This window comes from Peromyscus eremicus, unplaced genomic scaffold (assembly GCF_949786415.1).
Source record: "Peromyscus eremicus unplaced genomic scaffold, PerEre_H2_v1 PerEre#2#chr23_unloc_1, whole genome shotgun sequence".
Lineage (NCBI taxonomy): Eukaryota > Metazoa > Chordata > Mammalia > Rodentia > Cricetidae > Peromyscus > Peromyscus eremicus.
The window spans coordinates 710768-736922 of record NW_026734287.1 but is presented as its reverse complement, the minus strand read 5'-3'; the positions used below and the strand labels follow the sequence as shown (position 1 = coordinate 736922).

The 26155-nt window shown below is 35.7% G+C and overlaps 1 protein-coding gene across 1 annotated transcript; it reads left to right on the top strand.

Annotated features, from left to right (window-relative positions):
* The first annotated feature begins 2093 nt into the window (after nucleotides 1–2093).
* Nucleotides 2094–22968, top strand: LOC131900863 (vomeronasal type-2 receptor 116-like). Its single transcript, XM_059252191.1, has 6 exons — nucleotides 2094–2158; nucleotides 17910–18201; nucleotides 18569–19369; nucleotides 19996–20223; nucleotides 21289–21412; nucleotides 22040–22968. Exons 1-6 carry the CDS (start codon nucleotides 2094–2096, stop codon nucleotides 22966–22968), a joined length of 2439 nt encoding a protein of 812 aa, XP_059108174.1.
* The last annotated feature ends 3187 nt before the right edge of the window (nucleotides 22969–26155 follow it).

Below are 26155 nucleotides of genomic sequence, written 5' to 3'. Positions count from 1 at the left end.
GTTGAGTGCAACCTTGACCAAGTGCAGCCAGACCAGTAGCTCTATAAACTGTGGCCGAGCCAGGGCAAAGCTGGTGCCTGTAACTGACAATGTTTTTAATGAATTCTTGACTAATTCATTACCAATTACCAATTAGATGTAATTCTAAATGGTCCTATTAAATGAAAAAATCAGAGCTAAATGCAGAGCCCAGACATCGAACAGTAGCCAAGAGCTAAGACCACCTTATCTTACCACTTACTGCCATCCTTCCCCTGAGAGAGAGACCTTCTTGCTGTGTCCTGTCTTTTTATTGCCTTTCTGTTCTGTCTTCTCATTGGCTCTAAACACAACCATATGACTTCCTTGTCACTGCCTGTCTATACAGACCTCCAGGTCTCTATGGTTGGTACTGGGATTAAAGGCATGTGTCACCATGCTGGCTGTGTCCTTGAGCACACAGAGACTCTGCCTGCCATGTGATCAGATTAAGGTGTGTGCTACCACTGCCAGACTTCCATTTAATGGCTATGACCTCTGATCTCCAGGCAACTTTATTTATTAACATACAAATAAAATCACTGTAGCTAAAATTTTCCTGGTTCTGTTCAGCTCCTGCAGCCCTGCAACCGGCTGCTTGGACCCAAGTAAACACACAAAGACTTATATTACTTATAAAGTGTATGGCTATGGCAGGTTTCTTGCTATCTAGTTCTTATATTTTAAATTAACCCTTTTCTATAAATCTATACCTTATCACATGGCTCATGGCTTACCAGTATCTTTACATGTTGCTTCTCCTGGTGGCAGCTGGCAGCACCTCCTGACTCAGCCTTCCACCTCCCAGAATTCTCCTCTCTCCTTATCCCACCTACACTATACTTCCTGCCTGGCTACTAGCCAATCAGCATTTTATTTATCAATCAATCAGAGCAACACATTCACAGATTCCCCAGAAAATCACATTTCAGCACAAATAAAATATCACCATAATGCACCCCATGGGGTATTTGGCTGAAAGGAGAAATGGACACATGGCTCAGTTCTTTGCCCTGTAGTTATCTGCAACTGGTAACCACTTGTAAATGAAAATATTATATTCTCTGAGGCTGTCTCACTGGAGAAATAAACTAGTTTTAATATTAGGCTGCTAACCAGGGTTGGATACAGATCCTACTGCCAGAGGGACCCTTAAGCAGATCAAGCTACATAACTGTCTTGTTTATGAATAGGGCCTAGTCAGGTCACATGGAAGCTCCACAGTTATTGGTCTAAAGATTGTGAGGTCCAACTAACTTGTTTTGGTTGTCTCTGTAGGTTCCCTCATCATAATCTTGATGCCCCTAGCTCATAGCAAAATGATTAGGCTGGAAATCCAGAACTGGATGGCAAAGAGAACCAAAATCAATGGCATCTTTAGAGGTTCCTTCTATCATAATATCCTGTCAGAGCTCTTCATTTTTTAATCTTATAATTTATTTTATATATTAACATATATTATATAGTATATAATACATATGTATATATTATATGAATGAAAAAAGAAACAATAAAGGAAAGGTGCTCGATATGCTGGAGGGAAAGTTTGTTATAGATATGTGTGAGAGCATAGCCAAAGGCAGAGAAAATGGGAGAGTGAAGAATAGACATGAACATACTGAGCCATGCGAGGAGATATGGGAGAGGAGAGGGAAGAGGGAGGGAACCATGTGCAGCAGCCAGTGGCCTACATTTGTATACCCACTGTTATTACATTGGAGAAGATTATCTATACTATCTTGGTGAGTCTAAGGTTTTGTAACTAATTCACATTCTATCCTAACTAAGGAAAAATTTAACTATGACTCTCTAGTCTTCAACTCCATCAATGACCACAGAAGTGTGAAATGTTATGCAACAACAGGGACATCTCACTCTCTGGACAGTCACTTAAAGTTCTTCTGTAATCATGAGGCATCCATCTTTTGCCCATAGACATATTGTATCTGACAGACATTCCTGTGAAGCAAGGGATTCTGAAGGAAAGTCCTAGCTTGTCTTGGCAAATTTCAGGAGTCCCTTTTCTTGCATCCTGCTAGTCCAGTTTGAACAGTATATTGTCAGCAATTGACACAATGGCAGTTTCTTTGCCCACATGGCTAGATTTTGCCATGTGCATCATCTTCTCTGATGTTGATTGGTACTGCCAGGAGCAGATGTGTCAATGTCATGAAAAGCCTTAGTTTCTAAAACATATTAAATGTCATACTTCATAGTACATTGTAGTTTTTGAAGACTATCTATCAAAATACATCTGTTAATGACCATTGAAACACACCTAACATGACTATAATTTTGATTATTATAGAGACCATTAATTTGTGTTTATTAATTATTTTACATTAAATATTAAATGAACTGCCAAAGTACAATATCCCAAATAACAGTAGAAACATGCATACAGCATAACATAAATAACTTTAAATTTGTATTAATAAACTAAAATTCATACCAATGTAAAATTTTAGAGATTAACAATTGTTTTTTAGATTAAAGTAGATTCATGACTCACAAATATAGGATAGATAACGTATTATCTTTATTTTTACTAACTACAAATTGACTAGATATTGTAATTGTGATTCTTGCTTCATATATGTAATTTTACTAGTTTAAAGTTAAAACATTTCTTTTGTTTACCAAAAAAGGGGAAGTGATGAGAGAATGTCATTTTATATGCTGTAAAAATATGTTGCTCTGATTGGTTAATAAACAAAGCTGTTTGACCAATGGTGAAGCAGAATATGGTTAGGCAGGACATTCTAACTAGAGAAGAGGAAGTTGAAAGTCAAAAAGAGAGGACTCTGACAGTTGCAGCCATGAGAAGCAAGATGTAAAGATACTGGTAAGCCATGAGCCACACAGCAAAGAATAGATTTATAGAAATGGGTTAATTTAAGATGTAAGATCTAGCTAGCAAGAATCCTGAGCCAAGAGGGCATACAGTTCATCATTAATATAAGCCTCTGTGTGTTCATTTGGGTCTGAGCAGTTGCAGGACCCGAGGACACAGGAGCCGGGTAGGGACATGAAAACTTTCAGCTACAATAATCTGTCATTTTGTCTCATTGCTTCTATATATCACCATTTTTGCCTTTAGAAAGAGATCTCTGAATTGAACTCATCTTTTTTTTTGCTATGACCAATAACAACTTGTAAACAATCCCTCTTAAATTTTGACAAACATCCATAACCAATCTTTTGGGTAGGTGAGTATAGTTCTCTAGATAATTTCCTCTTGTTTGGGGCCACTGGCAATCTTTTACAGACATGAGAAAATTCAGGATTATGGTCAAGTCCTCACTGGAGAACTCTGTATGGCTTGATAATCTCACTCAGCAGCACTGAATCTTTCTGGATGCAGAACTCTGAGAAAACTGCAACAGAGGCATTTTAATATTCTTGACCAGCTGGGCTATTCATTTTTCAATGATGCCTAGTCCACTTGTTCTAAAAATACATAATTTTTTAAATGTGACCTACATAGGTGTATTAATATAGATAAAGAGTATGCATTGTACACAAGTCAGTCAAACATGACATTTTGTTTTGTGTTTGAGCAGGTAAAATATACAACACGTGTCTTGTAGCTCTTTTAGGTTTATTTCTTTATGTCTGCAATCAAGATTTTCAGGGATTCTTCCTCCATCAAACCTGATTTTCTTTAACTTTGAATGAATCCATAGCCTTTTATTTCTGTGGAAATAAAAGTAGAACCTTTTTTCATAAAGTAACATCTTTTGATTTCCACTTTGAAGTCAAGGAATTTTAAAAATATATAGATTGTTTCAATCAAGTAGCATTTATAATCAATGTCTCTTAGCAGCTATTGCTCCTTCCTTAGCAATTCAGAAAATAATTCAAAGATAACACAGTAACATACAGTATTAAGACTCTGTGCATTTTCCATCTTTGCATTACTTATTTTTTGTATCACATTACTCCCTTTTTAAGGACTTTATTATTCCTAAACTATTTTTATATACCTCTTCTTTTTTAGAGCTTTCTCCCCTCTGAGCCCCTTCTTTACTCCATAACCTGAAACTTATTCTGACTGCATGAGTTTTAAACTGCTAACCTCCATGGCTGGACATGGCTAGTGCCTCCAACTGCCCTGGCTTTTGGCTCCACCTGCCTGGTTACATAAGAGCCCAGGTTTTGGTGAAAGCACCAGTGAGAGTCACATTTGCCACCACAACTCTGAGGAGCTTCTGGGTTCATGATGCCCCTGAGCAGCACTCTATTTGCTGCTCATAAACCCCATCTGAGTGTTTGGTAGCAGGACCTAATTAAATTTATTTTAATTAGCTACTAGCATGAACCAGAAAGTTGTGTCTTAAAGGAGCCCTAGAAGGAAATTCCTATCTTTAGATAAAAAAGCAGTGTTCAAATTTATTCTTCTAGTAACAATATGTGCAACTACATTGGTGAGAGACATCAGCTATAACAAAGTATTTATACTCTAAAATGCCAAACTTAAAGAACATCTTTTTACATGCACCTCTCAAATTCAAGTATTTTTATTTTTGTAATGAATTCAACATGTACATCAGTACATGACTGAAAGGATTATGTTGACTCATGACCAAAAAAATTGTTCTTCTTTTGTAAGAGTTACTTCCCTCCTCCCTGAAAAAAGTTACCTGATTTTTAAAACAGGTACTGAAACATAAGCCCACTTTGCTTCCTTTTTAGGAGAGATATCGTCATTATTGGAGGGCAGACACAGTAAGAGGAAGGTGAGCTGTAGGTGATGAGAGCATGAGTTATCATCTCTTAACATCATAGAGGACAAGGAAACTGATAATGAAGGCCAAATCTGAGGTCGGTAGAACTTTCGAACATCTGTGACTAATAATATACTTCCATTATATAGGCTCAAAACCTTAACAGCACTACAGCCTCCACATATCATCAGAACCTGGGTACCAAAAAAGACTGAATTAAACCAGACAAGAAGGAACTGAGCAAAGACTCTGAATTTCAGATCTATATTCAAAATTTAAGAGTTGGGGTGAACTAGTCCAAACTAGGATATCTCATACTTTCAAATCAGCTTCTGTACACACATTACCCAAGTCTTGGATCAGCACCACATAATTCATATGGTTTTTCTTAGCCAAAGACATTCCAGCTGCAACATAATTTAAGAGTCTCCTTATGGGACTATGGGCACGCCTCACACAACTTGTCAGTGAATTATGAATCCTTGATGCAAGCTTCCTTGGATCCCTCATATTAGCAAGTCTTTTTCATTCCTATACCACTGAACCATTTCTAAACTTCTGACATGTCCTCTCATCATCTTACACTGTACCCTGGTGCATGTGTCAAATTTACAGTAACTTCTTTGTGATACTCATGGGAATACGTCTATATTTGATTAGTTCCAAATATAGATTTTGATCAGCATTCTCAGTCAACTATGTTTCAAAGGAATTGTCATTTTCTCATTTTGAGTATTCTATAGGTGCTGTTTCACCTCGTGGAGATTGTAAATATTTTCACTGTGCAGAGCATATGTTTTCTGTGTAATGATTGTATTCTCTTTACCAATTACAGGAGCTTTGCAACAACATTGCCTGCAGCTTTACCTCCCCAAGCTTGACCTAAGATAACGTAATTCTCCATTTATTTTAATTAGCCCTTGTGAATTTTGTTCAGAGGGTTTGATGATAATCTTCACTTTGATTTAGGAACTCTTGATCTAACCTCTATCTTCATCATATTAACTTTCTGCCCTAATTTTCAAACATCATTTAATAAGTCTTGTCCATGTATATCTGGATTGTTTGTCAATCCTGTGGAACACAAGATACCAGGAATATTTTTTTTGAGAAAATTTGCATTACTCCTTGATAAGCATGTATCAAATGAGAGTAGTTCCTCAGTTAGTGGTAGTTCTTCATTGCTATCTCCCATCTTAATACAGGGAAGTGGTCACCCCGTTAGGCTTGTGTGTTGTGCCACACTTAATGTGAGTTTGTACGCTCAACTGCCTTCTTCTGAACCAATAAACTGTTTCCTTATAGTAAAACAAATGCCAGTGTCTCTTATAATCTTTCTAAACTTTCATAATGATCCAGGAGCCTTGTAAGGAGGCAATGTGAAGTAAATGTCCCACTTATGACTGACCATTCTCCACACTTACACAATGTACCTTGATCATTTTTTTTGTCTCTGTATTTGTCACTATCTGCTCCAAAGAGAAGCTTCCTTTCATGTTAGTTAAGTCCGAGATCACTATTTTTGCAGTTTGGAATATAACACCTATTTGTTTGGAAATTAAATACTTGATTATAATTGAGACCACAATGTAAAAATAATTTGGATATCAGCAGCATAAAGAAAATAGGTAATAGTGTTAGCCTCATTTTTGTAGTCTTATGTAAAAAAAAAAATACAAAGTGTGAGAAGTCATAGGTTGATGTTGTGAGATATTTTGATCACACTCTGACACTCCTGAGACCACCCAATGACTTTATACCTTGAATCAAAGGGTGAGACAAGCCACAGACAAGCTAGCAGTTTGGACTTAGAAGATGAACAGAAAGTAAGGGCAGAGACTAGATTTTGGGTTTGCTCTTGGTCTGGGAGGAGGGGAAGGACACCAGGAAGCATAACAAGCAAGATGTGAAAGATGAGAGGTAACAGCCACAAGCCACATGGAAGCATGTAGATTAATAGAAATAGATGAATTGAAGTTATAAGAACTAGTTAGGAACAAATGTAAGTTATAGGCTGGTCTTCCATAATGAATGAGTCTCTGTGTTATTATTTGAGGGCTGGTGGTCTGACTAAATATACTGTTACATGGTGGCCTATTTATGCTCAGTAAATCACTTTAGATATGTCTTCAGGTTTTCACCCGGATTTTGCACATCATGATTTAATAAACCAAAAATAATCCTTAAAAAACAGATGATAAAATATTGGCTTCATATTTCTCTATCACTGTGACATCTTTTCTGCCCTGTTAATCATGCGCTGCATGCACTGGAATTCTAAGTATTTTTAGATATTTAATTGATGGATTGGTATACACTGATTACAGTAATATTATTCTGTTTTTATGGCTTTTACTTAACGTTCATTTTACCAGATGAGATGCTCTGACCTAGTAAAAGAATTTTGAAAGTGTCTTGAACTTGGATTATTTGTCATGATGGTGATGGGGTTCAAATTGAATGTCTTCTCTATTCAAATCACAACCTATACTACTTTCTTCAGTACCCTTTTTTGGAGTCATAGCTGCACATCTTCAGATAATAATCTATGACTTGAAGCAAAAGAGAAAACAGGAAAAGAGAAAACACTCATGACAGGGTGTGTAGGAGAGGCAGGGCAAAGAGGAAGAGCAATAAACCAGTGATCCGAAGGGGGAAATGATGAAAAGGGTAGCTTAAACGGTAGCTTATACGGTGGCTTTAGCTGAAAAAGGGAGAGGGGTAAATACAGAAGGGGGTGAAGGAGGGCTAAATGACAGGAAATATGACAATTTTAAAAGGAATCATGCTATTAACTGTTTATATAAAAATATATAAATAGCTATAATTCAATGCATACACACACGCGCACACACACACACACACACACACACACACACATAGTTCATATGGAAATTTCTCATCTGACTGAAAGCCCCTCTGAAGAGCAAGAATGTTAACACATGTCATTCAAACAAATTGCAAAGTTGTCCGAGAAACTTCTAAAATACCAGAATTTGAGTTTCTGATACCAAAAAGAAGATCCATTTTAGAAATAGCATCCAGAAAATCTGAGTTAAACATATTGTGGAAATCACCCTAAAGTCCTGCTTCAGTGTAAGAAAAGTTTTTATGTAAGGTTCAAAAGGAGAAATGGTATGTAAGGAATTCTGATTGCAGAAGAAATAGTCTCCCCTAGGGAAGAGCACACAGCATAGAAGAAAGACATAGAAACAGGACAATTTAAAATGGAAGGATTAGGTATAACGACACAGAAGGGTACCCTAAGTAGGTCTAGAAGGTTAGAAAATGGGAAGGAGAACAAATAAAATCTAACGTCCTACAGAAATACTCTAATGAACCCATTACCATATAAGCTAATTTAAATAAACAGTAACGTTAACTCAGAAACAGCCTGACTCAAGGCCAATGTTTTGCATCACAATTTCTAAGATCTCTCTCATATCAATGTCCATGTGTTCAAAATTCCACATTTTTCTCCCCACTCTAATGAAAATGTAAAGTGTTTTGATTTCCCTCACACTGGCATATGAATTGTAACTGAAACATACCTGTAAAAGATCACAGGAAGGGACTTACATCCTAGTCATAATATTAACTTCCAAGTATCAGACAATAAAATAAGAAAGGAGATAAAAATATGTCAGTCATATACAAGAATTGTATGGTGTTTTCTGTGTTACTCAGGAGATTGTTTTCTGAAAAATATTTACACCAGCCCACCCATCTATATACATAGCGCTTTGTTCTGTTAATGCTACAAAGCTGAACCAAATATGAGTGTTTTAACACATGAGAAATATATTCCCCCACAACGTGAATCCCAGAAATTCAAACTCCAGGTTTTCCTGAATGTGCTGATACCCTGAACCTCTGAATAAAAGTGCCAAGATTTCCCTGAGTGCCAAATCATGATGTCTGAGCAGTCCTGGCTCCATGTTCTCCATCTTGGCCATCAGTCTTTCCAGTGATATCTAGTTCAACAATAATGAGATTATCCACACTGATCACCTCATAAAATTACAATTTTCAAACAGGAATCACAGTTATCAGGGGTTAGAGTCTTAACAGAGCCATCTGGGAGATACAAGTCTAGAGTCATTTATAATCTTTGTCAAGCTAAAGAATATGCAGACCACTGTGACAGTCAGTAATGTCATTGTTGTCTTCAGAACTTTCTCCTTTATTCAGCAGATGAATATTGAGCTGTGTGGCAGTGCACAGATTAGAAGCTATCTGCTATATTCAACTTTGCAACTAAGTGTAGTAGAATACAACCTATGTGAAGTTATGACTAACATGTTAAGTATATTTACACACATGAAATTAAATATACAATCATGGCACTTTCTGATCCAAAGATTAACTTCATTTAAAGTTTTCTGAATGAACACTTTATACATGATGCATGGAGTATATAAGCTCTCATTTATTTAGGAAAAATGGAAGGGGTGCATTCAGGACTTATTTTATGTATGTATGTATGTATGTATGTATGTATGTATGTATGTATGTATCTATCTATCTATCTATCTATCTATTTATTTATTTAATGGAAAGTGTGGAGTGTTTTCAGTACTCCACAATCAAACCAAACATAAATATTGGCTGAATCTTTCCTCTGGATGTATGTGATGGATCAGGATTTTATGTTAAATGAGTGATTCAACATTGAAAAAACACACAATAGCACATTAGGTCTGAGTTCAAAAAGTAAACAAAATGTAGTCTAATTATTTATTGAGACACTGATGTTGAATTCATGAATTCAACCTTTCAGTGTCCCAGGATTGGTCAGAAAATATTTTGGATTATAGGGAGACATTGAAGAAATATTGGTACACAGAGAGTCAAGATTTGTAGAAAAAGTGTTTTTAGATTCCTCTAGGCCATTGACAAGTTAGATTGGCATAAGGAATAATCAGTTTTAAAGAGCAGGATGTCTTACTGATTTTCACTGAGTTATGTCTGGTTGGGACATTTTCCAGGATGCTTTCTTTTTTATCTCCCTTGGCATCCTCCCTTGCATGGTCTTTGCATCATGCTGAATCACTGTCTCATGTAACTAACTTTTACAATAGAGAGCTCTTGCCAGTTCTCCTCAATAGGAGTTATCCCTGGGGTCTTGCTGTTCTGTACTCTTAGATGAAATCATGGGGCCTGTGGTTAAAGAAGATCTCAAATGAGTCTTGAAGCTTATTTTTATCTTGAGTGCAGGGTCACAGATGGGAAGTCTTAGGGAAGAAAATTGTCCAAAATTCTCCATGGAGTGTAGAATAGGTTTGTCAAACATATATGTGATTAGAGTGATGATTTCAGTCACCAAAAATATTACAAATTTTTGTGCTCATAAATACATGAGCTCTATATGTAGCTGCTGAACACATTGGGATCTGTTTCCCCCATGCTTATACTGTGGTAGATGCTTCTATTTTATGATGTCCTCTTGGATTTTTCTATTCTTGCTACTGCAGAATCTTGTTCCTTTTTATCTCCTTGATGATTTTCAGTGCAATTCCAAAGCACTAAATCCTATATATAGTGATGGAAATGTGATTATTGCTGGACTTTTTTCACTTTTTTATTATTATTGCACAAAAATATATGATTTTAAATGTGAAGATAAAATGATGATAGAGTAAGTGCTTTTAAAATTTATTCCTTTTCAGATTTCTGATTTCATTGTCCTCAAGTAAGTTTGGATTCACATAAATTTAACTTTAATTTCCCATTCTGGCTTTCACTCTCTTGTATTCACAAAATTTTTTCAGGTGTGTCTTCCTGTTTCCTTTTTTCTTCCCTCAAAGAAAGTAGAGTTTGTTTTAATACATGTTATTTTACAAATTTGGTATTCTTAATTTCTCTACATTGCTCTGCCTTGCCTTTAGTTGTTCATGGGTGGAACATTTTCTTTCTTTTTTATTATATTTTTTATTTTATAATTTAATTTAATTTTACATATCAGCCATGGATTCCCCTGTCCTCCATCCTCCTGCCCCCTACTCCCCAGCCTACCCCCCATTCCCATCTCCTCCATGGCTTTCTCCACAGACAGAATATTTTTTTATAAATTGACATGTTGTTTTGGGCAATTTTCAAAGAGTTGTTTTCTGCTTTGAGAAGAAATAATGCTATAAATTGCAGTGACTACAGAGACTTTGTGTGGTGGTAGAGTGACAGGGACTGTCTGTGCTAGCTGCTGCTGTTTTGGAAATTAGAATATGAGAATTTGGCTTGGGGACATCCTCTTTTAAAATGATTTCAAAACGATTTAAATTTTTATCTATAATTTTGATTAGTAATCTTTTAGATTGTGTCAATTTTGTACCATTCTCTCCATTTCATTCCAGTATTTCCAATCATTTACAATTGATATGGGTGTGTTCTACAAGACATATGGTTGTTGTTGGTGACCTCTGAGGGTTGTTTCTTAGTTTGATGCCTGTAGTATTAGAGGGGATTCACAGACAAGTTGGTAGATTTGATTGGACTCTGTCAGAAAGAAATGTCTGTATAGGATCTTTGTAGGATGTACAATTTATTTTATTCTATGCAGACATTTCTGTAGCTGTAGAATTCATATAACAAGGTCTAAAATGGAGAAAGATGGCTTGCATTCTATTTAGAACCAAATCCTCTAAAATGGAAATGCAGAAGCAAGGTGCAGGTGGAGAGCCAGCAGTTAAACCATCAAGAGTGAAGAAAAATTTAGGTCCGTGTGATAAAATTGTGTTTTTGCTGAAACCTGGATGCAATGTTAAGTCATCAGCCCTGGGAATCTAGAGCAGGAAAAATGATCAAGGAGAAACAATTGATAGATATAAGTATGTACTGACAGCTTAGACTGAAATAGACAGAGCAAAAGTGGTGAGAGAAATCTATTTACAGGAGTATGCCTATGTGACTATACTTGGAAAGTGTTTTTTTTTTTGTCTTTTTCACTCTTACTTGATTTTCCTCACATTATGATTAGGTGCACATAGGTACATTCTTTCTGATAATCACAACAAAAGTATATAGAATGTGTGGCCAGATATATATTCAATTACAGTAATGTTTTTGTGTCATAATCTCTAATATTATTTTACATTCGAGAAGTCCTAACTTAAAAGATAATATGTAAACACTATATATATATATATGGTGTTATATACACACATATATATTTAATGTTAATATACAGATACATATTTATTACTATTTATATATACATATCACAAGGAAAATATTTCCTTTCAGATTAATGCATATTAATGCCTGTTAGCAAGATGGCTAGTTTCCTTGTGAAGTACATTTTTTGTTATTTATGAATTTTATGAACCAAACAGAGAATCTCATTACTCATCTGTGAGCATCATTTTTTCACATTCACTTTGACATGACAAGTCAAAGTGGCATTTCAACAATACAGTTGCAAGTCTGTATGTTGTGTTCAGAAACTGAAACAAATGCATACTTCCTTCCACCCTCTTGAGGTCTCATAGTTCCTTAGCTTCTATAGATCTGTGGATTGTAGCATAGTTCTCATTTACAGCTAATATCTACTTATAAGTGAGTACATACCATGTTTATATTTATGGGTCTGGGTTATGTCACTCAAAATAATCTTTTCTAGTTCAATCCATTTGCCAGAAAATTTCATGATGTCATGGTTTTAACAGCTGAGTAATCCCCCCTTGTGCTATTGTACCACAATTTCTTCAGCCATTCATCAGTTGAAAGGTGTCTAGGTGGTTTTCAGTTTATGGCTACTACAAATGAAGCTGCTATGAACATAGTTGAACAAGTGTTCTCATGGTACAGTGGAGCAGCCTTTGGCTGTATTTCCAGGTTTGGTATAGCTTGGTCTTGACGTACATCTCTTCTCAATTTTCGGAGAAACATCCATATTGATCTCAAAGTGGCTGTACAATTTTGCACTCCCACCAGCTTTGGAAGAGTGTTCCCCCAGCTCCACATTCTCACCAGCATGAGCAGTCAGTTGAGTTTTTCATCTTAGCCATTCTGACATATTTAAGATGGAAGACCAGTATTCTTTGGATTTTTCTTTACTTGCTGACTGAGGATGTTGAACATTTCTGTAGTTGAATCTTGGCCATTTGGGATTCCTTTGTTGAGAATCTCTGTTTAGGTTTGTACCCCATTTTTGAATTGGATTATTTGGTTTCTCAATGTCTAGTTTCTTAGTTTTTAATACATTTTGATAATCAGTCCTCTGTCAGATATTGAGTTGGTGAAGACTTTTCCCTTTCTATAGACTTTAGATTGCTGTTTTGACATTTTGAAGTGTCCTTTGCCTTAGAGAATGTTTTTAGTTTTATGGAGAATATATATTCCTTGATAGTTTGGACTTCATGATGTTTCCAACTAGGGCCTTTCTTCTTATTAAACATATTTCATGTTAAAGGTATAACATTTGCTTTATGGTTATTCTAAAATTTCTCACAAAGTTATATTCATTTTAAAAAGTTTTTATATTTCTTTTTGTGAAAATGAAAATATGAATTTCAAGATCGATCAAAAGCTTTCCAATCCTTATCTTGATTATTATTCTTTTCTCATGTATACCCATGGTATACAAACAAGCATATCAATTTTTCAACTCTATTAATCTTCATTAATGATTTGAACTGCATGCCATTTAATGTTCCCTGAAATATCAGTGCTTTATCCACCCGTTAATTTTTCAATTCTTTCATATTATTCTTTTAACTGAATTTCTAATATATTCTATCTCCTTTGATTTTTCAATGGAAGTTATGTGAAATCAGGAAACATTCAGAAGTCCATAGCTGACATTTTGTACTTTGTCCCTTCCAGCTCATGATTCTTTGTATCATGAAACATTATTACTCTACTTAAAATACAATAAAAGTTTAATTATTTAGGTTCTCATTTAGCTGATGATCAGTGATGCTAAAACTTTATAAAGCAGGTGCTAGCTGTGTGTGTTTTTCTTTGGTACAGATTTCTTGATTTACAACTTCTTTAGTTAATTAAAACATTTTGACATTAGTCCAACATCCAAAGAAAAAATGGAATATTTTCTACCATTATATGGTTTTCGGTAGGTAGATTTCTTTGCTGTACAGAATTTTTTTTCTTTTTTTAGTTACATTTTCATTTTCTTTGGTTCCATCTTTTGATATCTGAGGCTAATTTGTGTAACACTGGCATTCTCTTCAATAAGTTCTTGCCTTCACTAATGTCTTGAAAATTATTAGGTGTTCATTCTCCTATCACATTCAGTGTTTCATGTTTTAAGCTAAGGACTGTGATTGTTTCAAATTGATTCCTATACAAGGTGAAAGATAATGGTCCCTTTACACTCTACTGTGTGTTGGTACCCAGGCTTTCAGCTGCCTTTGTTTTATAGGCTGTTTATCCTCCTTGCTTAAACAAAATATTTGGCTGTAGCATTGGTGTGTAAAAGTAATTACAATTACGTAGAAGTAACAGCTTACCCTTATATAATGCTATAATTAAGAAATATAACCATAAGTGTTTGAAAGCCTCTTGGTAAAGACAAATACTTATTTGATGTTGGTGGGCATTAAAATCTATAAAGATGTTAAGTAAAATGACATATAAAACAGTAACTCCACTTCTGGCCTCATCTCCAGAAGACTCTACATTCAGTCATAGGGATTTTCTATCACTGTGAATAACATTCTTACCATTTTTTGTATTTAGTTACTAATGTTTTGTTTTATAATTTAAATACATTTTTCAAGTTTATTTTTTATTTTTTACTCTAAATTTGCATTTATCTCATTATGTTTGCATAACTAGATAGACATTTCCACAAAATATTAACCATTTCTTCATTATGAGAACATTCTCTTTTCTTTTCTAGCTCTTCAACTACGTGTGTGTGCGTGCATGCGTGAGCACGTGTGTGTGTGTGTGTGTGTGTGTGTGTGAGTGTGTGTTGAATTTGTGGATGATGTGGTATAGCATGAATACTTTAGGTTTTTTGATACAGCTTACAAATTCTATAAATAAAATATTCTTTTTCTATTTATATTTTTTAAAATTTATATCCTGCACATTAAGCTTTATTTTAACTTTGTTGTCAATATAGTTATTACTGTGTGCATTACTACTCAATGGATACATTTTTATTTTTATACATGTTTGCATGTATACATATACTCCAGAGTACATGATGTAGGGGATCAAGGTAAATCACAGGGTTAGAAATTTCAAAGACATATGTCTTCATATATATTTTGGAATCCTGAAGTTTTAGGTTGTAATGCCAGTGAAGGAATGGGCTTTCTAGAGGGGCAATAGGAAGCAGGCAAAAAGCAAAAGTTTCCTACTTCCATGTCCTTATATAGGTGTCCATCGTATCTGATCTCCACTAAAGGTGTGTCTTCCTACCTTAAGATCTAGATTAAGGAAGTGTGTAAAATAATTGAATTAGACAAATGTTTGCCTACCTCTAAGATCTAGATTATATGTAGTGAGGTAGATAACCAAGAATAACCATTGCAAGTCTATCCTTTGCCAAATGGAAACACAATCATACATCATTTTCATGTGGTTAGTATCCAAATTAACAGACCATGAAACATAGGAGATTTAACAAATAAATTTATTCTATATTGTGAAAATATTCTTTCAATGGGAAGGCCTCAAGTAATGCCTGTTCCTTCTTTTAAAATTCTTAATAACACCAAGTTTCATTTTCATCAAAGTTTACCATGGGGAACCCATGATTCATGAGGCTTACTTCCAGACAATAAGTAAGGTCTTTCTGATGAGAGTGTGGGGATCCAGACCTAGTCACACTGAAAATGCTTTACACAGTGTGTGTGAAGATAATTCATCATTTCTTAGACAGATTTTCTCCTCCCACCTTTTAAAAATATTGTCAAGGCATCTTCTTAATTTTTAAAGTTGTACTAACTATTAAGATGTCCCTTTGTGGTTATTTTAATTATTTTAAGGTATGACAGTGACTATTGTTTAACTTAACAGAAAGGACAAAAACCCAGAGATGGATCTTCAAACAAATTATTATTCATTAATGATTTTAGGAGGCTCCATTGGTGGGAAATATCCTTATAGTCATTAAAACATTTATTTATGTATGTGCATTCATATGTGTATGTATATATATCACATTTAAAAGCACAGTTATAAATTATTTGTACATGAAGGATGGCAATTTTCCAATATGAGTAACATATCCCAGGTTAGGAATAATAATATCTTAAATGTAATTGATAACCTTAAGGGATATGAACCGTATTATAGACCTAGAGTTATTATGAGAATAAAGGAGATATCATTTGATCAAAATTCTATGACTCCAAATGACTTTGACTTAAATGTAGACATTAAATTTATGTGTAAAACCTCAGGTTAATTGCTCCAAAGAAGTGTTCAGGAACATAGTCGTTTCTATTTGTTTTACCTATGTGGTCATGTTGATTAACTACATATTTAAGATTTTTTTTTAAGTTTAGTATTACTATGAACAAAATTAACTAGGGCCATGTCTACAATTTCACTTTACAGGAGCATTTACTTATAATCATTTTGTTATTAAATACATTATGTGAACACTAAAACATATTTCATATGGACAGTCTAGTCTATACATAATTAATGCAAAAGACAAATTCTAATAAAAATTATGATTGTTGCTTGTTTGGATTATATTTATCTTTTGCATAACAAAAGTGAAACTTACCAAAGGGGTCTTTAGTCAACAAGATGTTAGTTTAGGCAGAAACAAAAGCAGATATTCAGAGAACAAATGAGTGTGAGGGGCAAGTTATCTAAGTTTGAGGAAAACTGGCTTGGACTTACCAGTCAGAATTAGCAATTAGACCCAGGAGACCACCATAGTAGTGCTTTCCTGGCTACAGTTTGTCTCTCACATGACAATTCATCCTCAGAGTCTCTGTTGGGATCTGTGATTTTCAATTAGGATCTCAGTAGAAGCCAGTAATTATATCATTTAATAACCTATTAATGTCAAAAACAAAGAAAAATATTAAAAATGACTAAATAAACACCATAGAGTTCCAATATTTCCTCCATTGTCATATATAAAATGGATGTGGAGATCCTATTGGGATCACTGGGAAAATGACATATAATGACAGCCACTATTATGAATTGTTCCAAGTGGTGACATTTACCAAAATGGTGGTAACGTCACATGGCATATGCTTTCTTTGTGATATCATCAGAAAAGTTAGCCACCAAGTCACCTGGTTTCTTCCATATTGATGAGGATCCTGAAGTCACATGTGCAATAAACCAGGTCATATTTTCTGTTCAAGTTGGACTCATCTCAGAATAATGCAATTAATCAAATATCAGAGCATTCAAGTTTGTGTAATCTACTTTGTGTGGGAGGTAAGAACACACTGAAGGGATAAAGAGAGAACCAGGAAGATGGTGGAAAATACAAAAAAAAAAAAAACCTGAGCATACAGAACCCACAGAGGATTCAAGTCATGACTGTATGCTGTTAAAACATAAGAAGCACACTCACATATTCTGTTCTTCATTTTATGCCTCTCAGAAAGAAAAAAGGAGATGGCAATGGAAGAGAGGAAAGGTTGTTCAAAGAGATGTACATGTGTGTGAGAAACCTCACCCCTCACAGGCTCAAACCGGTTATTGATTTGGGATTGATGCATGAGACACAGGCAGATATTCCCATAAGCAACATTGTCCCTTAATCAGGAGAACAGAAAGGCTGAACTCTCTCCATCTATGTACAGACAGAGTGAATATGGTATTGTAGCCTTGTGGTTTTTATAGTGCAGAACAGGGGAGCCTTTAAGGAAGTAAGTTTCCATCTGTTGGTTATTTCACTAAAGCATCCAAGAATTAAGGAGTTTTCTTAGTATTTATCCCATACTAGAGATTACAAGTTTGATATTAGCTCAGGGCAACATTCCTGTCAAGAAAGTTTAAATATACCCTAGGCTTTTAGGTAATTAAACCATCACTTACTATATGCAATGGCATTCAAATTATTACCATCACCATAATGACAAAACTTGTTGTAAGTAGACATATAACATTGATAATATAAAAGCCATTGCATTCATATCATACATAATGTGGTTCAGCATCATACTGTTAAATATGATATGAGTCCCCATCATATATATTGACAACCCTTTTCTGCAGGTTCAGGTTGAGGAGCTACCAGTTTTCTTTGGCCTTCATATTTGCCATTGAGGAGATCAACAGGAATTTGAACATTTTACCCAACACATCTCTAGGATTTGAGCTCTATAATGTCAAAAGCAATCAACTGGATATTCTGCAGGAAACGTTTCTTTGCATCACGGGAATGAGAAGAAACATTCCCAATTACACATGTAGAATGGAGAAAAAGGCTGCTGCTTTACTTACAGGGACAGCATGGGAAATATCTGCACAAGTTGGGAGACTGCTGAATCTCTACAACTATCCACAGGTGAGGAACATGGCTGTGAGGGAACAAGAAACCCATATTAAACTGTAGGCATTTGAGGTGTTTTCAAATATAAAATGAGGCTGTGGCATTCATCTATCAAAGAGAATAAATCAGGCATTTGGATGTATGTCCTCATATACTTTGCTTGCTATAGAGAAGAGGAAGAGGTTGGGGCCTATACTGGGTGTTTAAAAAACTCTGTGTCTTGTGAGTAATTCCCTATAAATGTCTTCAGAAATAAGATGGGAGTTTAAAACACCATAAGCAGAAGGTAGTCTATACCAATCCAAAGTGTGTCACCTCAGTTTTAAGACTGTGTTCTATGTCAATGTTTTCCCTCTTCTTTCCTATTTGAAATTTCCTTCAGATAAATTTTGGGCAATTTGACACTATCCTAAGTGACAGAGTCCAGTTTTCTTCTCTCTACCAGACAGCACCCAAGGATACATCTCTGTCACATAGCATTGTCATTTTGATGGTTCATTTCAGCTGGACCTGGGTGGGACTGGTTCTTATAGATGACCACAATGGGGCTGAGATCCTATCACAATTCAGAAGAGAGATGGACAGTAATCATGTGTGTGTAGCTTTTGTAGAAATGATTTCTGACACCTGGATTAACTTGGGCTACAAATCCAGAACAAGTCATCGGCAGATCCTGAAATCATCTGCAAATGTGGTTATCCTTTATGATGTCACTAAATCTTTTTATGGTATAATAATATATGGGGAATATTCAGTTACTTGGAAAATGTGGATCATAAAGTCACAATGGGATGTTACTACTGATGTTCCTTATTTCTTATTTGATCCTTTCCATGGGAGTCTCATTTTTGAACAACACCATGCTGAGATTTCTGGTTTTAGGAAGTTTATCCAGACATACAACCCTTCCAAATATCCTGAAGACTATATCCTTGCTCTTTTGTGGAACAAATACTTCAATTGCTCTTTTTCTGGATCTGATTGTAAAATTTTGGATAACTGTCTACCCAATGCTTCTTTGGAAATGTTGCCTGGACATGCTTTGGAAATGGACATTACTGAAGAGAGTTACAATGTATATAATTCTGTATATGCTGTGGCTCACAGTCTCCGTGAGATGACTCTCAAACAAGTAGAAATCCACCATCATGCAAATGGGGAGGTAAATACCTACCCTTGGGAGGTAAATTCTCTTCCTGTATATTTTATCAATAGCCTGTGTCATACTGAAGTTTTCTACAAGCATACAATACATGATTGTACACTGTGACAGGTTTTACCATGAAGCATCTTGAGAGACTGTTTGTAATTCATAGTCCAGAAGTCTTTGCAGACACATGTGTCATTGTTCATGATGAATGGGTGGCAAAAGAATGTTTAAATGTGTATGTGTTACAATTAACCTCAGAATATTCTCATGATACTATACTCAATTGAAACTTCATTATCTCTAAGTATATTTCTGAATTGAAATAGGAGTTCTAGACCTTAAATGGTCAAATGCTATTAGAATTTTATAGTTCAAATTCTGAAGCTTTGGTTATGTATCCTGACCATTTTATTGAATCAACATTCAGTAATTAAATCATTTCGATAGTTTATTTGTTGTTTTATGTTTGTGTGTGTGAATTCTTTCTTTTGAAACTGACAGGAAACATTATGATATATTCATTTTTAGTCTTCATCCTTTAAAATTTAGATAGGTTGGTATAGCTTATAATTAATGTCAGAGTTTTAGGATACTAGGCCCATGACTTCATTGGTTTCAACTGAGAATAAATTTATCATCAAATTCTGCATCTCTTTTAGCTTCACCCTTATCTCAAGAATATCCATTTCAAAAATGGTGCTGGAAACCTTGTGGTTTTGGATTCACAAAGGAAATTTAATGCAGAATATGATATTCTCAACCTCTGGAATTTTCCAGATGGTCTCAGACAAAAGATGAAAGTTGGAACATTTTCTCCTAAAGCTCCACAGGGCCAAGAACTGTTCTTGTCTGACAATATGATACAGTGGCCTATAGGATTTACAGAGGTGGGCTGGATCCTATCTCATTGTTGTATTATCTGTGTAAAAAATTTTTCGTTTGTGGATGTAATGATTGTTGTTCCTTACAGAATGCACAAAACTACAGTCATATGAGGAACGTATTCTTGCCCTATTCTGAGTAATGGGATTCTTTATTTTACCATACTTTTTCTTATGGGCACTTATTTCCAGCTATACCTACAGTGTCTATTTATTAAGATTTCATTCCTGTACTGAAACAACCTAATGAGTGTAGTAATTTGACTCCCAGATTAGGAAATATCAGTCCATGGTCATTTTGCTTTCAGGTACTTGACAATGCTCTGTAGCATGAAGGGCATGTGTGCATGGGTTAATTATATGTCTTCCTGATAAAAATGAAGCAATTTGTCAAACAACAACAAAAAAACCAGGCTGACATAACATAAGAACAAAGACTTTATTGGGTCACACTTGGAGTGAGCAGTTTATAATGATTCAGGCAATCATGTTGTCAAGAATCTGAGAAAGTGAGACATGTTGTTATCTTCAGTCAGGAGGTAGATAGAGGTGAACACTGCTCTTCACATCCCTTTTTGTTTTACATTCAATCCTTAAAAACAGCCAATAAAATGGCGCTACCTAATTATAGAACAGGTCTTCCTACTACAAATACCGTAATGTAGATGATCTCTCACATAAAGTTACAAATACTTGTTTATGGGGTAATTCTGAATCTTGTCAAGTTGACAAATATAAATTAAGCATCATCATTGGGAAACAAAACTGTTCACTCCATGTGTCAGTAAGTCCACAACAGGACCAATATGGCAATAAAGCTGCCCATTTAGACATGTACTTTTTGTCCAAATATATTCTTATTTTGCCCTACCTCATATTTTCACAGCTTTTCAGATTTCTATTGTCTTTAGATCATTGTTTTAACACATTGAACTTCATGGCTGTGCTATATTGAAATTAGAAGCAATGCATCAAAACAAGAATCTGAAAATGCTAAATAAATATAGCATAAAATCATTGTTTTAAAATTATACACTCCTGAGTATTTTCTCTTCTGTATTTAATTCCCAGCTTCCTTGTTCTGTGTGCACTGAAAGCTGTGTTCCTGGATTCAGGAAATCCCCCCAGGAAGGCAAGGCTGCCTGCTGCTATGATTGCACTCATTGTCCAGATAATGAGATTTCCAATGAGACAGGTAAGTGCCAGTGTTACTGAGGTATTTCTCACCTCTACAGTGTTCTGCAATGTCTAAGCAGATGAACAAGTTCTATGAAGGAAGAGCAGAGATAAGTCCTGTGATTCTTTCATTTAGAATAAAATGTTTTGGTTCATTTTATCATCATTTTAAATGGTACTTTGGCCATTGATACTCATACTTGATTTATGTAGAACTGTGAATAATATTAAAAGAAAGAAATTTCAAAGCATGTGATCTTAAAATTAACTCACATGACAAAGTCACACAAGGGAATTCAGAATGAGGTTATACTATGATCAAGTTATGTTTATGTAATTTAATTCAATAATTAATGACAATATAAAAATACAAATTATCATTTAATTGAAAATATATTTAAGTATAACAATGAAAATGATAGACTTGTTCACTTTTGTTCCAACAAAAAAGATGGGCAATATTGATCTGGATTGAGAGATTAAAGAGCATATGGTAATTCTCACTATTGAGCACTGATTCACTTGAGTCTGAAATAACAAAGGAAATGTGGGCAAATGCCAGAGAGCTGGTGGTGGGAAGAGACTTGAGGTAAAAGGGGAACCTGAGCAGAGACAGAGACTCACAATAAGTTTAATTCATAAATAGATATGGATCAATGTATGAGGTGTCCAGAAAGTCATTATGCAAACTTAGAACTGAACCAATGCCTCCAGAAAGTAGTGACATTTCTGGCCTATGAAGACCCTTTGGGGATGGCACTTACCTACTTGGCACTGGGCTTCTCTGCACTAACAGCTGGTGTTCTTGGGGTCTTTGTGAAGTATTATAACACTCCCATTGTCAAGGCAAATAATCAGGCTCTCACTTATATCCTGCTCATCACTCTGACCTTCTGTTTTCTCTGTCCATTGCTATTCATTGGCAAACCCAACACAGCCACATGTATCCTGCAACAGAGCTCATTTGGAGTTTTGTTTACAGTGGCTCTCTCCACAGTCTTGTCCAAAACTTTTACCGTGGTTCTGGCTTTCAAGATCACAGTACCAGGTAGACTGATGAGGTGGATAATGATATCAAGGGCTCCTAACCTCATCATTCCCGTCTGCACCCTCATCCAGCTTGTGCTCTGTGGAGTTTGGCTGAGCACCTCTCCTCCTTTTATTGACTCAGATGCTTACTCTGAACATGGACACATAATTATTATATGCAACAAGGGCTCCAGTATTGCCTTCCATTCTGTCCTGGCTTACCTCTGCTCCATGGCACTTGGGAGCTACACTTTGGCTTACCTGTCCAGGAACCTGCCTGATACATTCAATGAAGCCAAGTTCATCACTTTCAGCATGTTGGTGTTCTTCAGTGTGTGGGTCACCTTCCTCCCTGTCTACCACAGCACCAAGGGGAAACTCATGGTGGCCATGGAAGTCTTCTCCATCTTGGCTTCCAGTGCAGGCCTCCTAGGATGCATCTTTCTCCCCAAGTGCTATATTATTTTGTTCAGACAACATAGGAATGTGCTTAATCATGTCAGAAACAAAGTACCTTCTAGAGGAAAAGTGAATTGTACAACTTAGTTCACGTTTTTCTTAGTTATATTGAACACTTCAAGCCTGTTTAGCACAAACCCAATTTCAGAGATTATATAGCAATTTAAGGTTTTGTATATATTGATTTCATTTATTGATGAAATCCATCTTTATTCTCTCATCTTCTAATACTTTCTACATATTTTTCTAAATCAGAAAGCCTATTTCTATAAAAATTAATTGTTTCTCTAAAAAAATATTAAAGAAAACATGAATGTGACATGAGTGCATTCTTCACCTCCTCAACACTGTGGAACTTTGCCTTTACAGCCCCAAACATTTTCATATGTATCCATGTGTTTTTGATGTCCTCGGTTTGTTCCCAGGATTCATTGTGCTTACATTACATTTATGATTTTGCTATGAAAGAAGGCACATTTTAAAAACTGAATAAAATTTGGACATGGAGATATTACTTGGCAAAGTAACAGCATAATGTGCTGCATACTAGAGCAGAATGAAGAAAATTTGTTTCTTAATTGTAGCTCAAATCAGATATCAGTTAATCAGATAATTACCAAAATAATCAATTCCATGAATCTGTGAATAATGTGAAAATCCCTGCTGTAATAACTTCTGTAAAGTGATTATGTCTATCTTTGACTATAGATATGCAAATGGTTTAGGTACACAGTCATTCATCATTATTCAATTTTGATAAATTGTTCTACATTCTTTCAACTGAAACTGTGTATTATGTAAATCCTGCATCTTTATGAATGCTCATTTATTCATCTTTTGTCAATGTTTTACATAATATGTGTAATTTTGGGGGAATAATATTTCTGACTTGCTGTGAATATCATTCTGTATAAATAAAACACTGATTGGCCCAGTGGCCAGGCAGGAAGTAAGCGGGACAAGGAGAGAGGAGAATTCTGGGAAGTGGAAGGCTGAGAGAGGGAGTCATTGCCAGCCTCTTCCATGACAAGCAGCATGTGAAGATGCTGGTAAGCCACGAGCCATGTGGCAAGGTATAGACTTATGGAAATGGATTAATTTAAGCTATAAGAACAGTTAGCAAGAAGCCTGCCACGGCCATACAGTTTGTAAGCACTATAAGTCTCTGTGTTTACTTGGTTGGGTCTGAGCAGCTGTGGGACTGGCGGGTGACAAAGATTTGTCCTGACTGTGGGCCAGGCAGGAAAACTCTAGCTACAAATGGTGCCCAATGTGTTGGCAAGAGTTTCCACCTAAAACCTGAGTAAAAAGATTCTAAAATGGAGCTAAAAACAGTTTCTAGTTGTCTCTTTCAAGTTAGCAGCAGCCTGCATGTTTGAGCTACTATCTACTATGGCAGGTTCCTGGCATGTGCACTTGACCTGCGGTATGGCGTGAATGAGGCCTCTGCAAGTGGCACATTAAGCTGTGTGGTGGATTTAGCCTTTGCTAGTACAAAACAACAAAAAAAAGTTTTCTGGGCTACACACTGCTTTGATAGAAGCATAGACCCACTATTTCTGAGAGTTGATGGCTCCCAGAGCTGGCAGAAAACGTACCACTGCCATGTTGGGAAACTGAAGTAGGTGGAGCCAGCAGCCTCAGCTCAGTTTCAGTCTTAGAATGCTGCAGTTTAAAGCAATAGGCTCAAGGTAATTTAAAAAATAAGCCATGTAAAGATGGCTACCACACAGAGAATCTCGATTATGTTCTCTTTGATATTTGTAACTGAAGAAAAACATTTGATTATTAAAGCTGTTGAGTTATGCCAAAATGTATATTTTAAAGGTACCTTGATTTCAAAATTTGGATTTAAGGATATGTTGCTTTGGAAAAGAGGTTCTGCTTTTGTTTCCACAGAAAGCCAGAGGCTATGGATTTGTTCTAGATTAGGTACATCAGGTTTGACTAGCCAAGACCTCCTGAAAGGTCTCCAATGACACCATGGCCCAGATGATCCAACATCCAGAATGGTTTTAAGGCAACTGGCTCAGACAATACAGCGTCACGGACTACCCCATAAGCCTAAAATTTTCTCTGTGTCCCCATAAGATACAACACCCCCTCCAGCAGGAAGTAGTAAGAGATTCTACGCCCAAATTCCCAAATATACCAAGCTGTCTTTGGAGATGGAATTAGCTCACTCCCCCTCTAAACCCAGACATACTGCTTAAAAAAAAAATGGTTAAGAGATTCTTGTGTCCCAAATCAGAAGAGCCCTCTGGTGTGGGACAGAGAAAAAGCAATATTTTTATTTAAAGCAGGTTGATTATAAATACAATCTCTTTCTAAAAAAGAAAAGGGGAAGTGCTGTGGATATCATTCTGTATAAATAAAACACTGATTGGCCAGTGGCCAGGCAGGAAATAGGCGGGATAAGGAGAGAGGAGAATTCTGGGAAGTGGAAGGCTGAGAGAGGGAGTCATTGCCAGCCGCTGCCATGACAAGCAGCATGTGAAGATGTCGGTAAGCCACGAGCCATGTGGCAAGGTATAGACTTATGGAAATGGATTAATTTAAGCTATAAGAACAGTTAGCAAGAAGCCTGCCACGGCCATACAGTTTGTAAGCACTATAAGTCTCTGTGCTTACTTGGTTGGGTCTGAGTGGCCGTGGGACTGGCGGGTGACAAAGATTTGTCCTGACTGTGAGCCAGGCAGGAAAACTCTAGCTACACTGACTCTTCTTATTTCTTGTGAAATGTACATTTGCATAAATGTCTAAGATATTATGTGCTATTTGCCTTGTAACTTGTCATTTGTTGTAATCAGTCTTTTTATAGTTCATAAGTTGTAAACTTTCAAGAACAAGTTAGAGAGTAAGTTATGTATATAACTATAATTAAATTAAGAACAAGTCAAATTCTATATTTGAGAATAGGTTCACGAGGATGATTATTTAAAAATTTATTTTCTTGTACAAAAATTTATGATCATGGTTTGTCCTTCCTAGTCACCTCCCAGATCCTCCCTAAATGCTAACTATTTAACTTAATGACTTCTTTTACTCTGTATTTAGAAAACAGACAGGTAAAAATCCAACCAGAAACAAAGAAACAAACAAAGAACAACAAAAAAAAGTATGTAGAATAAATGGCAATGTAGACACACTCACACACACACACAAACATACATTCACATACTGGTGAACAGCCTGCAACATAAGACACTGCAACAGTGACATAAATCTTGGGGGAGTAACAAGACAACCAACATGTGATTTGACTTTTGGTCTA